At 37.8% G+C, this 14286-nt stretch overlaps 1 protein-coding gene and 1 long non-coding RNA gene across 2 annotated transcripts in view; both read right to left on the minus strand.

Annotated features, from left to right (window-relative positions):
* Positions 1-5044: 5044 nt before the first annotated feature.
* On the minus strand, positions 5045-8304 carry LOC148740503 (uncharacterized). Its single transcript, XR_015996568.1, has 2 exons — positions 8074-8304; positions 5045-6368 (listed from the first exon to the last, which is right to left on the minus strand). It is a non-coding gene; the product is annotated as an uncharacterized LOC148740503 (long non-coding RNA).
* A 2859-nt stretch (positions 8305-11163) lies between these two features.
* LOC148740504 (uncharacterized) overlaps positions 11164-14286 on the minus strand; it is a gene marked incomplete at its 5' end in the record, with an annotated part of 48273 nt that continues 45150 nt past the window's right edge. Inside the window, 2 exons of the mRNA XM_088749683.1 lie at positions 11164-11543; positions 11916-12157. Coding sequence (XP_088605809.1) covers positions 11164-11543; positions 11916-12157 — 622 coding nt within the window. The remainder of the gene's footprint in view (positions 11544-11915; positions 12158-14286) is intronic.

Below are 14286 nucleotides of genomic sequence, written 5' to 3' on the forward strand. Positions count from 1 at the left end.
GAGACCGTGGGAGCGAGGTTGGCAGGAGCCCCTGATATAGGTTATTGTTTATTTACAGATACCCTGTCATTGTTCAATATTTTACCAGAACTGTGTTGATTATTTTACTTGATTTCAGATAAAGCGGACTATCCTCTGGAAGAACTAAAGAAATGAGTGTTAATTACCACTTTCTGTTACCTGTATACATTACCTTAATTACTTCTTTGGATATTTACAAACGAGTTTACCTTGAAAGTAAATGTTGGAATTAAAAGAACTTAGTTAAGACCATGTTACACTTATGAGTGTCTGAAGTAATTCGTGCTTAGCAACCTCCCGTGTGCATCCATAACTCAATAGTGTACGCTGTGGTGTTTACCATTTGTTAAAGCGTAGGAACCCAACTGCAAGCGTAACGCAAATTAATCAAGTTATTGATCCTCTTTGTCGATAGAGACCTTCAGCAATAAATGATTTCTTTGGGTTATGTGTCTGTGAATATGTGTAGGCTTATTAGTAATAGTTCAAAAGAGAGAAAGAAAAAAGGAAACGAACTGGGCAAATGTCTATAGTTTTGTTTCGACTAATTTGTTAGTTATACCTTTATGATGTGTCGGGTTTTGTTCAGCGAGACCGAGCGAGCAATACACTTGGGAGTTGAGCAAAATGTTCAGCCCAACTCAATTTTCTTTCGAGTAGAAAAGGAAAATTTGTCTAAGTCTTTGAACCTGATAAATGTGCTTATGAAGTCGGTTTTTTTTAGTTTGTTTGTTACTGATACAAATTGGTCGCGATGGAAGTAGTTTGTGCCTGGTCGATTTTGTATTTTTCTTCGGTTGCGCGTTTATTTTGCATGGTATGGAGTCAGTTCAAAGTTGTACCAGACGGATAACACATCCTCTGTTCTTATTAAACTGGAGTGATTACAAACGTAACACTGTGGAAGGTGATGCCCTGAGTTTTAAAATCCAATGTTTCGAGTAATAGTTCTGCGTGTCTTTGATTCAGCAACCTGTCGACCTTTGAAACGTCAGTTTTTCAAAATTCACTATGGCGTCTTAGGTACATTTATGAACTTCTATTGGACAATTAGGTACATTTTTCACTTGCCTGTCCATGTATACGAAACAGTTTTCTTAGATACCAGCAAACTACCTTTTGTTCCTACTCCGATGTTGGCATAAGCCTAGAACACTTTTTGAGAAGTTGCCCAAATTAACGGTCCCAGTTGGAGTTTACCGTTCTTGCCTGTGGAAAAAAATTATCTCACAATCTTTTTCCGTTTAATTTAATTGTTTCCTACGGTTATAAATTGTGTCTCGCACCTGGAGGTTAGTAATTGTTAAATATCTATCCAACTGTATGACATTGAACCAAGAGAATATCAACAGTTGATTTTCTCTTGCATTGAACACAACCATCAAACATTAAAACCAAAACTTCAATAAATCAATCTTTACTCAGTACTCGACCATACAACTTCATTATATTTTAATAAAAGAGTATACACAAACTTAAAGCCCTCCTGTACTCGGTGACATGCGAATCATGGGACGAGTAATGTGGGGGACTCGCTAAGCAAATTTCGTGGTGTTAGCACGGCTGTAGGAGTCAGGGGAGGGTATGCATCTAGTTAAAGATGGCGCACCGATCGTTAAATTGGGGAAGGACTTTGTGGTGAAAACGGCTTCATTTTGTTTTTGTAATCAGTGGAATATTAATTTTTGGTACGATCACTAAATAATCCAATGATATTCTGCACGGTTTATCCGGAAGTTAACCATAGTGTCACTTTCATCAATAATTTTCGTATAATTTGGATAGTATAGTGCTGTTACATAAATATCTGTCCAAGCTTTATCTTTGAAGTCTTAGCTCAGACAGAAACGTCTGCCTCGATTGTCAGTAAATAGGAATTTAGAATATCACCATTACTTCAGTGCGTTTGTTTTGAGTAGTTTCATAAAACACTTCAATTTCAACAGGTCGAAAAGAGTGACTTCTTGCCAAGAGTGATTGGGTGAAGGGACTGCAAAAGCTGTAGACAGATGGTGGACTGTAGGTGTATCCAAGGTTTGAGTTAGAGTTTGTGTTGGATGAGGCATAGTTGACAATGTGAAGATCGTGTCCTACACCAAATATGGGTTCATAGCTAGAACAACTGTATATGGAGTAGCGACCAGAACTATACTTTCCTGTGTGAGACAGTTTCACTGGTCCCCAGCCTGGCTTGTTAACCAATGAGAACGAAAAGGAGCTTGAACTGCATTGGTATCTACAATTGGAAGCTAATAAGCAAAATGGTAAAAAAAAGAATTACAAACTATTTCAGTATGAGAGGTAAAGTTGAATATTTGTAACACAAGGCCACAGAAGCACTTAAAACGAGCATGAAACGTACTCAAACACAAAGAGTTATCTAATAGGTAGTTCTACCACCAGGATGATTTTAACCATTCCTACGAGTTGAGGAATTTTTGTGTAAATTCAAGGAACAGCTTTTCCTAATCAAGCATGATCTTTTGTCGAGACAAAAATATTCCAATCAGATCATCAGACAACAGGAAACCGTGTTGACAAAATCTCTTTTCAGGTTCAAGTTGTTTCAGAGGAGAGACCTTTTCAAATAGAAGTCAATTACACGAGTTCTGGAAAATAGTTAGCGGCGAGCAGTTTCATATGTTAAAATAGACACATTTTTCAGTGGAGAGGAAAAGGAGAGTGAAAGTGATCGATGATTTACTTACTCCAAGTTAATTATTCAACAATCGATTCTTGAAGTCAGTTCGTGAACTGTGCTTACAAAAATTAGCGACCGGCCCGAAGATAATTTGCAGATTTAGCAAGTAGAACATTAGTACTAAGTTGGAGTTAAGGCCCGGTTCAAACGCCGAACTTTTCGTGAGCCGAACTCAATTTGAATTTGAATCGACCCAGATTAACAAAAGTATGCCTATATGTGAACGATCCTTCGCAGTAAAGCACTATTTGAGCAATAGTGAAAATCAGACCTGAAAAAAATTTCAGGCCTGTACGGGATTCGAACCACTGACCTCTGCGATACTAGTGCAGCGCTCTACCAATTGAGTTAACAAGCCAACTGGGAGGAGGCCATCAAATTAATTCGACATAAACCCGTAGATGATAAATCAAACAACAACAAACATATGAAACATATGTATGAACTGCGGTTATGAGACGTATATGTGAACGATCCTTCGCAGTAAAGCACTATTTGAGCAATAGTGAAAATCAGACCTGAAAAAAAAAAAAAAAATTTCAGGCCTGTACGAGATTCGAACCACTGACCTCTGCAATACTAGTGCAGCGCTCTACCAATTGAGCTAACAAGCCAACTGGGAGCAGGCCATCAAATTAATTCGACATAAACCCGTAGATGATAAATCAAACGTACAGGCCTGAAATTTTTTTCAGGTCTGATTTTCACTATTGCTCAAATAGTGCTTTACTGCGAAGGATCGTTCACATATACGTCTCATAACCGCAGTTCATACATATGTTTCATATGTTTGTTGTTGTTTGATTTATCATCTACGGGTTTATGTCGAATTAATTTGATGGCCTGCTCCCAGTTGGCTTGTTAGCTCAATTGGTAGAGCGCTGCACTAGTATCGCAGAGGTCAGTGGTTCGAATCCCGTACAGGCCTGAAATTTTTTTCAGGTCTGATTTTCACTATTGCTCAAATAGTGCTTTACTGCGAAGGATCGTTCACATATACGTCTCATAACCGCAGTTCATACATATGTTTCATATGTTTGTTGTTGTTTAAAAGTATGCCTGTTGATTCAGACGCCGTTCTTTATGGGCGTTTCAAATACAGTTCAAGTAAAAGCAGTCAAACGGCCTGCAAATACATTATAATAATTTATGCATTAGGATCGGCACATAAAAAGTACGGCGTTTGAATCAAAGCGGTTCCAAAGCGGTTCCAAAGGCGTTCCAAAGGCGAAATTATCGATTGAGGCAGGCGAGAAGAACGGGAGAGCCGTTCCAAATTGAAACAGCCATTCCAAATTGATTCAGACGCCGATCTTTTCATTTACTTAATTCAAGGAATTTAGTTCGGCTCATGAAAAGATCAACGTCTGAACCGGGTCTAAGTCTCAGTTCAGGACCGGTGTACTTTTGGAGAAATTAAAAAACATATGATAGAATATAGGAATTTTATCCAGCCGGGGAAGAATCAGAATAGAAATATTTAAACTTTTATACATCAGATAAGCTTGCCTAAAAAGTAAAAGCTTTCGACTAGACCTGTAGCCCCGAAACGAACTCACACATCCGGTAACCTCACCGCTTTAGGTGAGGTTACTATGCGATTAAGGCTTGAGGTCTAACCGAAAGCTTTTACTCTTAGGCAAGCTTATCCGGTGTAAAAAAGTTTAAATATTTCTAAAAATATAATATTCGTTTTACCCTGCAGCCAAAATGGCCGAACGTGTACCTTGATAAATCATCCATTATTTTGTTTATGTTAACCTCATGAAACAATTAAGATGATAAATGTCACTGGGTGCGCTGTAGGTATTAAGTTGTAGCGTTTCAATGGAAAGACGAGATTTACATTTACACTTTTTAGGCAAAATTTTTCCATGTAAGTAAAGCCTTCCGCCGAGAACAATCATCCATTGTGACCATCCATTGTCAACACAAATGTTAGAACCTTGATAATGAGCATTTCAATGCATCCCTCGGGTACCTAAATGTATACAAAATTTAAGGGGAGGGGGTTGAAAATGTTCATTTCTCAAATTGTTTGACTCTTACACACCAAGCACTCTTAATTGTTAAACTTCTTTTGAACAAATAAAAGGAACAAAAACATTAAGAGTAAATTAATGGTGAAGGAGTTAACCCTTTCACTCCATTTAACTTCTCCCTATAATATCCATACATTATCCAGTAAAAAGGTAATGAGAATACTCAAACTTATCAGGTGGAAGTTGTTATCTTGACCTTACATTCTCATAACTAATGTATAGCAGCTAGAGGGGTGAATCATCAGATCTTGGGAGTGAAATGATTAAAGTCAATTCTCCATCACCTTCAAACTTGGAATTCATTTTGCGTTGTTCGTATAATTGTACCTTTGATGTTATTACCCTAAATAATTTTGAAGTATCCGACTTTTCATCGGCTTACATTTTGCCAATAACAGTAAATGAATAGTTCCACCACAGACTCAAAGAAGCCTTACAGAAAAAATAGCGGACTGATGATTAAATATGGCGGACCAACTGAGCAGGACTTTTCTGAGGATGATAACTTAATTCTGTTTCTGATTTTTTAATCAGAGGATCATTGTCGGTTTAGTACAGTCACTTTACTTATTGTTCACAGTATCATATAGAGGATATTACATGGCCGCTTAGAGATACGAAATTTTACTTCTCGTGTTGAAAAGTATTTCCAATTTATCATTTGACCTGTCCAGCTCCTCTCGCGCACTCCCGTTTCCCGTCTGGCTCTCCCATTTTGTCAATAAGTACTTAATATATTCAAGTGACCATGTAAAATTCTATCTAACATACAAACACCAGTGAAAAACCAAGCCGATTAGCTTATGCTGGGAAAGGAGCGATTTATCATGTAACCATCATAACGGTGTTTTTTCTTTTTTCGTGTGAAGGTATCACGTTTCCGCGCGAAAGCTCACCTGTTGTCATTGGTGTTTATATGATAAATCATATGCTACGCAGTCTATTCACCAGTTCTGAATAGTGTCACCTTGATCAATTTGTGTTCTCTCTGTAACGACCTAGACAGTATAGTGCTATTACCTAAACTGATCTGTGGGCGATAACCGCATATAGACGTCTGTCTCGATTGTCAGTAAATAAGTGTTTTGAATATCATCGTTCCTTCCGATCGTTCGGTTCAGTTAGTTTTATAGAAATAATTTGGATACATCAAAAAAGTTGAAATGGTAAATTGGCCACCGTAACGATTACAAAAGCTGACGTTTCGAGCGTTAGCCCTTCGTCGGAGCAAACAGTTTCTTTCGAAACTATCAGCCTTTATTCACCAGTTTCATAGAACACTTCAATCTCGTCGGGTCGGAAATTATAACTTCCTGCCGGGAATGATTTGGCGAAGGAGCTGCTGTAACCATGCCGACTGGAAGGTGACTGGAAGGTGTGTCCAAGGTTTGAGTTAGAATTTGAGCTGGATGAGGTGGGGTTGACAAGGTAAAGATCGACTCCTCCACCAAATCTGGGCCCATGGCTTGAACAACTGTATATGGAATATCGCTTAGAACTATACTTCCCTGTTTGAAGCAGTTTCCTTGGTTCCCAGCGTGCCTTGTTAACCAATGAGAACCAAAAGGCACTTGAGCTGTAGTAGTATCCACAACTGGAGGAAGCTAAATAGCAGAAGAGTCAGAGAGAGTTATAAACTATCTCAATTAGCTGAGACCACAGGGGGCCCAGACAAGCGACGAGTCTGGTTGTTTATTCGAAATATAAAGGAATGTATGGGAGAATATTGAAGAGTCTTATTATCGTAAACTTATATCCTGAAATGTCTGAGTTAAAGCTCAAAATAAATGTAGACCTACCTCACTTGCTGTGTATTGTCGTTTCTGTGGCTCTAAATGGCGAATTTGAGCGATTTGGTGGGTTTTGCGTCGACTGTTACTATACGTTATAAGAAGGAGACGCAAAACCCACCAAATCGCTCAAATTCGCCATTTAGAGCCACAGAAACGACAATCCACAGCAAGTGAGGTAGTTTTACATTTATTTTGAGCTTTAACTCAGACATTTCATGATATAAGTTTACGATAAGAAGACTCTTCAATATTCTCCCATACCTTCCTTTATATTTCGAATAAACAACCAGACTCGTCGCTTGTCTGGGCCCCCTGTGATGAGACAAATGTAGATATTTCTACCACTTGATAGGAAGACTAATAAAATAACATAATGAAAGTGAAGGTAAAAGTTCGGCATTTCAAAATGCTGAGTTATCATATGGTTCATGTGTTTCATATAATACTGGAGTTCGTTCGCCAGAAATTGTAGCTTGATTATCCCCATTCTCTCACTACCAAATGTATAGGGAGGTAGTGTCATTTGTAAGGAACAGTGATGAAATAACTAGGATGACTAGGAACAAGGAGAAAAAAAATTCAACCCGGTCAGCAACATAAAGTAACCTTTATAAAGAAGAGTAAGTCAAATTTTCTACTTGTTTTTCCTTAACTTTTCCGCTTAAGTGACATGTTTAAACAAGTAGAATAGAAGATGAGAATGTTTGAATTTTCACGGTCCATAATACCCAATTGATAAGCACAAGTTTAACTTCCACAAATAAAATCGATATTGGTATGCGTCTGTTCAGCAAAAGGTGACAGAAGTGATTACACGAGGCGTTGCCGAGCGTCCGCTGACCGGTAATGTCATCAACGCCTCTGTTCTTCAAGAGATCATGACTAAGAGCTAATCAAAATGAGTATTATTCAACTCATTGTGTTAAGGAAAATAGATTGGCAGTACCAAACATCAAACAACTGCAACAGTAGAAGTCACTAAATCTTTGATTTAAAAGATTCAATACTTAATTTGAGGGCCTTACGTTAATTTATTAATACTGTTGACAAGTATCTTATTCAAGGTTGTATTTCCGACTATAATTTATGATAAGCAGGATTATACGCGTATTCTAATTGGTTTTTAATCATGATCCATTGGAGAACAGACGCATAAATGACGTCAGCAATAACCACATTTGTCTTTTTCATCAGATAAAACAAATACATTCTTTTTTGCCATGGGGATGTAAAGAAAAAGATCACGTAAGAAGTTAATTGTGGTTAGCCTTTTTCGCATGCGGCTCGTGTGCCACTTTCGTGCTCTCTGCGAATTTTGACGTCATTTGACGTCATTTGACGTCTATCGACGCACAACAACATGGAATCCATGTTTAAGGAGTGACTGTCGCTCAAACTCGCTTAACAAGTACATACCTACAGGATATATCGTAAATCTATAATCAATAACTTACCGGCGTTTAATTCACTGAAGAGCGAGAACAAGACGAATAAGATCTTAAAATTATTCACTTACTCCATGATGTGCTGGTGTATCCACCAAAGATGTATCTTCCCACGCGGATAATGGTTATCGTTGGCCCTTTGCTGTCGCACAATGAGTGGAAGGTAGTGCTGAGCCAACCATCCACCGATGCTTGCCAACAGCGTTTCCAGTACGACGTTTTGGTCTGCTCCACAGAGCTGAGCCAATTACGCAGTGTTTCCAGATGATTTTCATTTTTTGCCAGGATTGCTGAACGTCCCAAACCTTGATATGAGAGAGAGAAATCTAGTGAAATCTACATTAGGCTAAATTTCATTGAACGTTAATTGATATTGAAAGGGAAATACGAGCCAACAAACTTTTCAGACTACATTGGATCTGGTGTTTTATAACAATCCTGAAAAAATAACCGATGTTAGCGTTCACTAGAACTTCAGCTCGGTACGTTTTGTGATTAACTTCTTGTTCACTAAGGTTACTCGCTTAAAGAAATCGCGTCTCATAGTTTATAACCTTAAAAGAAAGCTGACCTGCGTGGCTTGAAGTCAGCCCTGCGATATTTCTCTTGGGACATTTCTTTTGCGATATTTCTCTTTTGTTTGTAGATAATGGCATTGATACCAGTACTGCTTGCTGGTATGACATGTATCTATCGTGCGTGGATGAATTTGTCCCTAAGGTGTTTATCAGGGATGTCAACAGGCCTCGGTTCATTGAAAAAGAAGTATTACAGCTGCTCAAAAAGAAGAACCCTATCCGGCTAAGTTGTTCTTATAATCCAGATTCCGCAGACATTTTGTAAAGAGAACGGTCAAATTTAAGAAGCGCAACCATTGACAGATGTAACCTTGGTGCTGTTCTAAAGGACAATCCTCGTAAATTTTGGTCATATTACGAAGCAATTGCGAGACGTAGTAAAATTCTAGGGGTTATTTAGGTAACCCCTAGAATTTAAAAGCACGAAATTAAAATAAAAATTTAAATTTGAATTAAATTAAAAGCATGAATCGATACAAGCCACTGTACCCGTCGATCGATCTGATTTATTAAAAGCTTTTTCAACATGGTAGCACTTCTAATGGCCTTCACCAACTTAACTATGGTGTTCAACCCGAATTGTGTGTCTTAATACTAAGCCCCAACAATATTCCTAAACAACTTAAGTTACTTGATATCAACAAAGTTTCACTGGGCCTCTCCACCAAGTTGTTTTACAAGGGTGCGCTGAGGAAATTTCTCCCTCTTTATACAGATTATTTAATATATCTTTGTGCCGGGGTCTTTTCCTGAAAAATAGAAATACGCTTATGTCGTCCCTATTCATAAAGGTAATTCCAAGGTATTTTCTTGGTGATGTTGGAACGTGTTCCTGATTGAAAAAGATCTGGAATCTACAGGGGCATTGAACTTCTAGATGTGCTTAGTAAATTATTGAAAAGGCAAGTTTTTATTGAGATCTTTGGTATTATAATCACATATATTACGCCATGGCAGCATGGCTTTTTGCCAGGAAAATCAACTGTCTCAATTCACCCGTGTAGTACACCAATTTGCATCCATCTCGACTTTTCCAACGTGCCTGATCGAGTACCCCGCGAAAAAACTTTTGTTGAAGCTCGAGCGCCTTGGTATCTAGGGTTTCTTGTTCGCTTGGTTTAGATCTTATTTAAATTTCAGAAGACACAGGATTGTGATCGATAGTGAGGCATCTGTTTTTCTTCCAGTTACATCTGGAGTCCCTCAGGGATATATTTTAGGACCCCTGCTCTTCTTGATCTACTTAAATGAAATGCCTGGTGTCATTTTCGGGCTACATCACGGTTACTGTTTGCCGATGATTATAAGTTTTTTCGCCTAGTTAACGGTCAAAATGATGACAATAAATTATGAAAGACTTAAATAGGTTAACTGAGTAGCCACGCATTTGGGAATTGGGCGAATGTAAAAAAGTTGAAGGTTTTTAGGGATAGCACACGTGAAATGTATTTATGGGAGAGAGTATTTTCTTGGTGATGTTGGAACGTGTTCCTGATTGAAAAAGATCTGGAATTTTTGATCAGCTTCGATTTAGGCTGGAATCATCATGTCGATGTTATCTCTTACAAAACGCAAAGGATGCTTAATTTACTCTATAGGACATGTTAAGATACAGCTGACATTAGAAGTAAAACGTTACTCTACAGTACAGTCTGTACTAATAGGTTTAAAAACACTTTTATTATGGCGAACAGTTCTAATTACTAGTAGTAATCTTGATTATTAGTATTTTGGTGTTGATACTTCTCCGTTTATATTTTATTGTAGGTTACATTTTACTTTTTATTTTTAGTTGTTATCATATATTCATAGATAACGGTAAGTCACATTTCAGCCGGCCCGCCGGGGGCCGCAATGATTTTACTTCTTAATAAAGCTATCTATCTATCTATCTATCTATCTATCTATCTATCTATCTATCTATCTACTTGGGTGCGATCATGTTTAGAATATGCCAGTGTAGTATGGTCACCCAACACCAAAAGAAACATTACCAACTTAGAAAAAATTCAACGCAGGGCCGCAAGATACATTCTCGGCAAGAAGCATACTAAATACGAGCGCCTTAGTAGATTAAATTGTCGTCATTACAACATCGAAGGGTAATCCATGATTTAGTATTCTTTTTTTAAATGATTTTTTTTAAAAAATGATTTAGTATTCTTTTTTAAACGTTTTAAGAATATAAATGATTTAAATATTTTGATTTCTCGTTTCACTCTTGTAAAACACCTTTAAGAAATATTGATTATTTGACAATTGATTTCCCGTTTAGTTGTACAGAAACCTTTGAAAATATTTTTTATTACTCGGGTTTATCGCGCATGGAACGAATTACCCCTCAGCATCGGGAAATCTACCACTTACTAGTCTTTCGCACAAAGTTGTTTAATTATTTTTTTTGATAAGTCAAGTGCTAATATTTCATCGCAGCAATTGCTTAATTTTTTTAAGCTAACTTCAGTGACAATTTTTTTATTGTAATTATCCGATTTCCGCACTTTTGATTGAATACGCACTCCGTAAGGAAACAAGTTGACCGATTTGGATGAAAATTGGGATGAGAGCCAACTTTTGCTTAGTCTAGGGAGAGAATTCGTAAAAGGTGGTAAGAGGCAAAACCTCCAGATACTGAAGAAAAGAAATATAAATACCTCTATGGGACGCGGTAAAGAAACTGATAAACGATACCTTTAGAATTGTAACCAACGTAGTTACTGTTTCTGCCGCTCCCAAGTTGTCTGTTGCTCGGCATATAAAATATTCTTTAATATGATATTCAGCCATATTAATCAAGAGACATCCATCCTCTTGAAGAAACGTGAATGCAGCAGAAGACCTTTGAGTCCAAGACCATTTAACCTTTGGACGCCGAGACCCTGTAGCCTCGCAGCTGAGGCTTATATTTGTTCGTAGCACTGTAAAAACCACTGCAGGAGGGGTTAAGGTAAACTTAGGCGACTCTGAAGGAAAAAAAACCATATCAATTCAACAGACTCAAAACAAGCTTAGCGAAATTCTTAAAAGTCCAGGCTTAAGAAGACATGCCATGAGTGATCACAAGAGAAAACGATTTTTCTGGGATATCGTGATTATTGGCTCGCAGCTTTGTCGAAAGCAAAGGAACTTCAGAATCATCCAGAAAATAAGGCGATGTAAAACGCAGACATGGTGTAAAAATTCGTTTTTAACACTATGTTCAAATTTTATGTTTCATCGACTTGCTTGTGGGAAGGGTCTTGCTGGATGGAAATAAACCGCGCGACTGAGGAGATGACCAAATATGAAAACAATTAGAAGTAAAACACAAAGAGTTTAAAATTGAAAGATTTTACCTTTTACTTGCAGTCTGCATATTATTCTGAACAATCCTTGACCAGCGTGAGCTGTAGACATGTACGATCTAACATGCGACTTTTGCAGGCTGTTGATTCGAAGAGCACCATCTTCTAGAGTAACACCGGATAGAGTACCTCTAAGCTTACGCCAAGTTATCTTTGACGACGTTTGGCCTTGAACCCAACAGTAAAATATTGCTGGCTCGTTCACAAAGACTTGTTGAGATAGTGGATACACACTGATCTTCGATGAAACAACACATTCTATTTTTGGTCCCTGAATACGCCATTTTCTAAACGATCGGCGGTCTGGGTACGATTTGCCACCATAAAGGCTCTTGGGATCGTTTGAAGGGACAGCGTGAAAATGGCGCACTATAACTGCTGTATTCCAGGCTGCACTAATAGTTACAGAAATGCATCTAACCTTCAGTATTATAGAATTCCTGAAGATTCTGATATACGTAGAAAGTACGTGGTTCTTATGAGGAACGAGACGCTGAAATTAGAGCTCTACGAGTACGCGGATTTTCTCAGCTCATTTCGATGGAGGAGATAAACTTAGCAGAACACACTTGCCTTTAACTCTTCCATGGACAAAACCGACAGCTTCACGTAGAGAACTCAAGAAGGCCAGTTTCGAAGATGCGCAGAAAATGGAGCAAACCAAAAAAAGAAAAAACAACACTTGCTCAGTTACCACTGGAAGCGAACTCTAAATTTGAAGAACAGTCGGATAAAGTAATGTTAATGCTGACACCAGTACCACTGTGGAAGTACAAACGTTACTTACTGGAACCAACTAAACAGTTTATATAACAGAATACAAAGAAGTGAACAAGAAATTGTTAAGCTAAAGGGAGAGATTCAGCAGTTAGAGAAAGAAAACAACAACATAAAAGAGGTGAACAGCAAGTTACAACAATGGTAATTTGAGCAATTTGAGCAAGTGTTGTTTTTCTTTTTTAAGATAAAATTTTGTAAGAAGAGGTCTTTAGGGCAAATTTTAAATAGAGGAGAACGGGAAATAAATAATCAGGTACAGGAAAAAAAGTCTGACAATAGTCTCGTGAAAGTTAAGTTAGAGTCAATTTCCGAATATGAATTACCAATTTCGAATGCAGAAATTTTAGTAACATTTTACCTTTGATTTTCGCTTGAAATTTTAAGTTGCTAAGATTTTTTGACATCTCCCAGATGAGCATTTAACTAGTAGTAATTACTAGGAGAAAATAATGGACTTATTTTTCTTGCCGCTATTAAATAAATTAATTTAGAGAAAATATATTGTAAAAGACCTTTGGAAAAAGGACCTTTTCTCGAAGATATTAGCTCTTAAAATTCGAGTTGAAATAAAGTATATGTATGCATGTATGTACCTGGAACTTTTGCTCTCAATCGCGTTAAAATAATTAGAGAGGAAGTAAGTAAACTTCAGGTTTTTTTAAAGATAAAACAAACTAGTGACCTCTTAAGGGTAAAATATAGTTCGTTTAGGGGGATAGATTATGCTAAAAAGCGCAAGTTAAGATTAACCTTCCCTTTCAGCAGCTGTTTTAGTGGGACCATCAATAACAAGAATATCACTTACAAAGTTGTCAGCCAAAACAGATTGAATTTCATAGGAAGAGGTCTTTTGACTGACGTTCTTTGGAGTTGACGGGGATAACATGGCTTCAGTTTTTCATTAGTTTTGTTTCACTTGGCTGAAAGGGTAATGAACATTACATAGCTAAATGATGCAAGCTAATGTATGGTTCATGGAATCGAATAATTTGAAGAGCGCTCTGCGTATTTGTCCGATTTAGATGGGAAAGGTTACTCGCAGGGATCTCAGACCCAGGAGTGCGGCACTCTCCACCTTGCAGTTGCTGCACTAATTGAAATTTCACTGTGGAAATCATCTAAAGTGAAGACGCTTTCTTGCTTTTAAGAAGAGCGAAGCAAGGTTTTTTTTCACAAATATTTTCACCTTGAAGAGAATTCTAAACTTTAAAGGACTAAATAATTTTCACTTGCTTTTCGACGCAGACAGTACAAGCCGTGGACGCTACACGAGAAGACGCGTCAATTAATGGTCCCAGATAGAGTTTGCTGTTCTTGCATGTGGAAGAACGTTTCTCACAACCTAACTATTTAGCTTACGTGTAGCCGCACCCTTCCCCCCTCCCTTCTGTTTCTCCTCGGGGGAAGTGCGACTACACGTAGGCTACAATTATCGAGGTTTGAATGGTGACTTTGGGTGAAATTTTCCGCTCAATGTAGCTGTTTTCTTTTGGTAAGAGCTGTCTCGCTCCTGGAGTTTATCATCATTTGCTATCTGTTGAACTGTATGACTGAACACAACCATCAAACCAGAAGACAAAAT

This window comes from Stylophora pistillata, chromosome 2 (genome assembly GCF_964205215.1).
Source record: "Stylophora pistillata chromosome 2, jaStyPist1.2, whole genome shotgun sequence".
NCBI classification, from domain to species: domain Eukaryota; kingdom Metazoa; phylum Cnidaria; class Anthozoa; order Scleractinia; family Pocilloporidae; genus Stylophora; species Stylophora pistillata.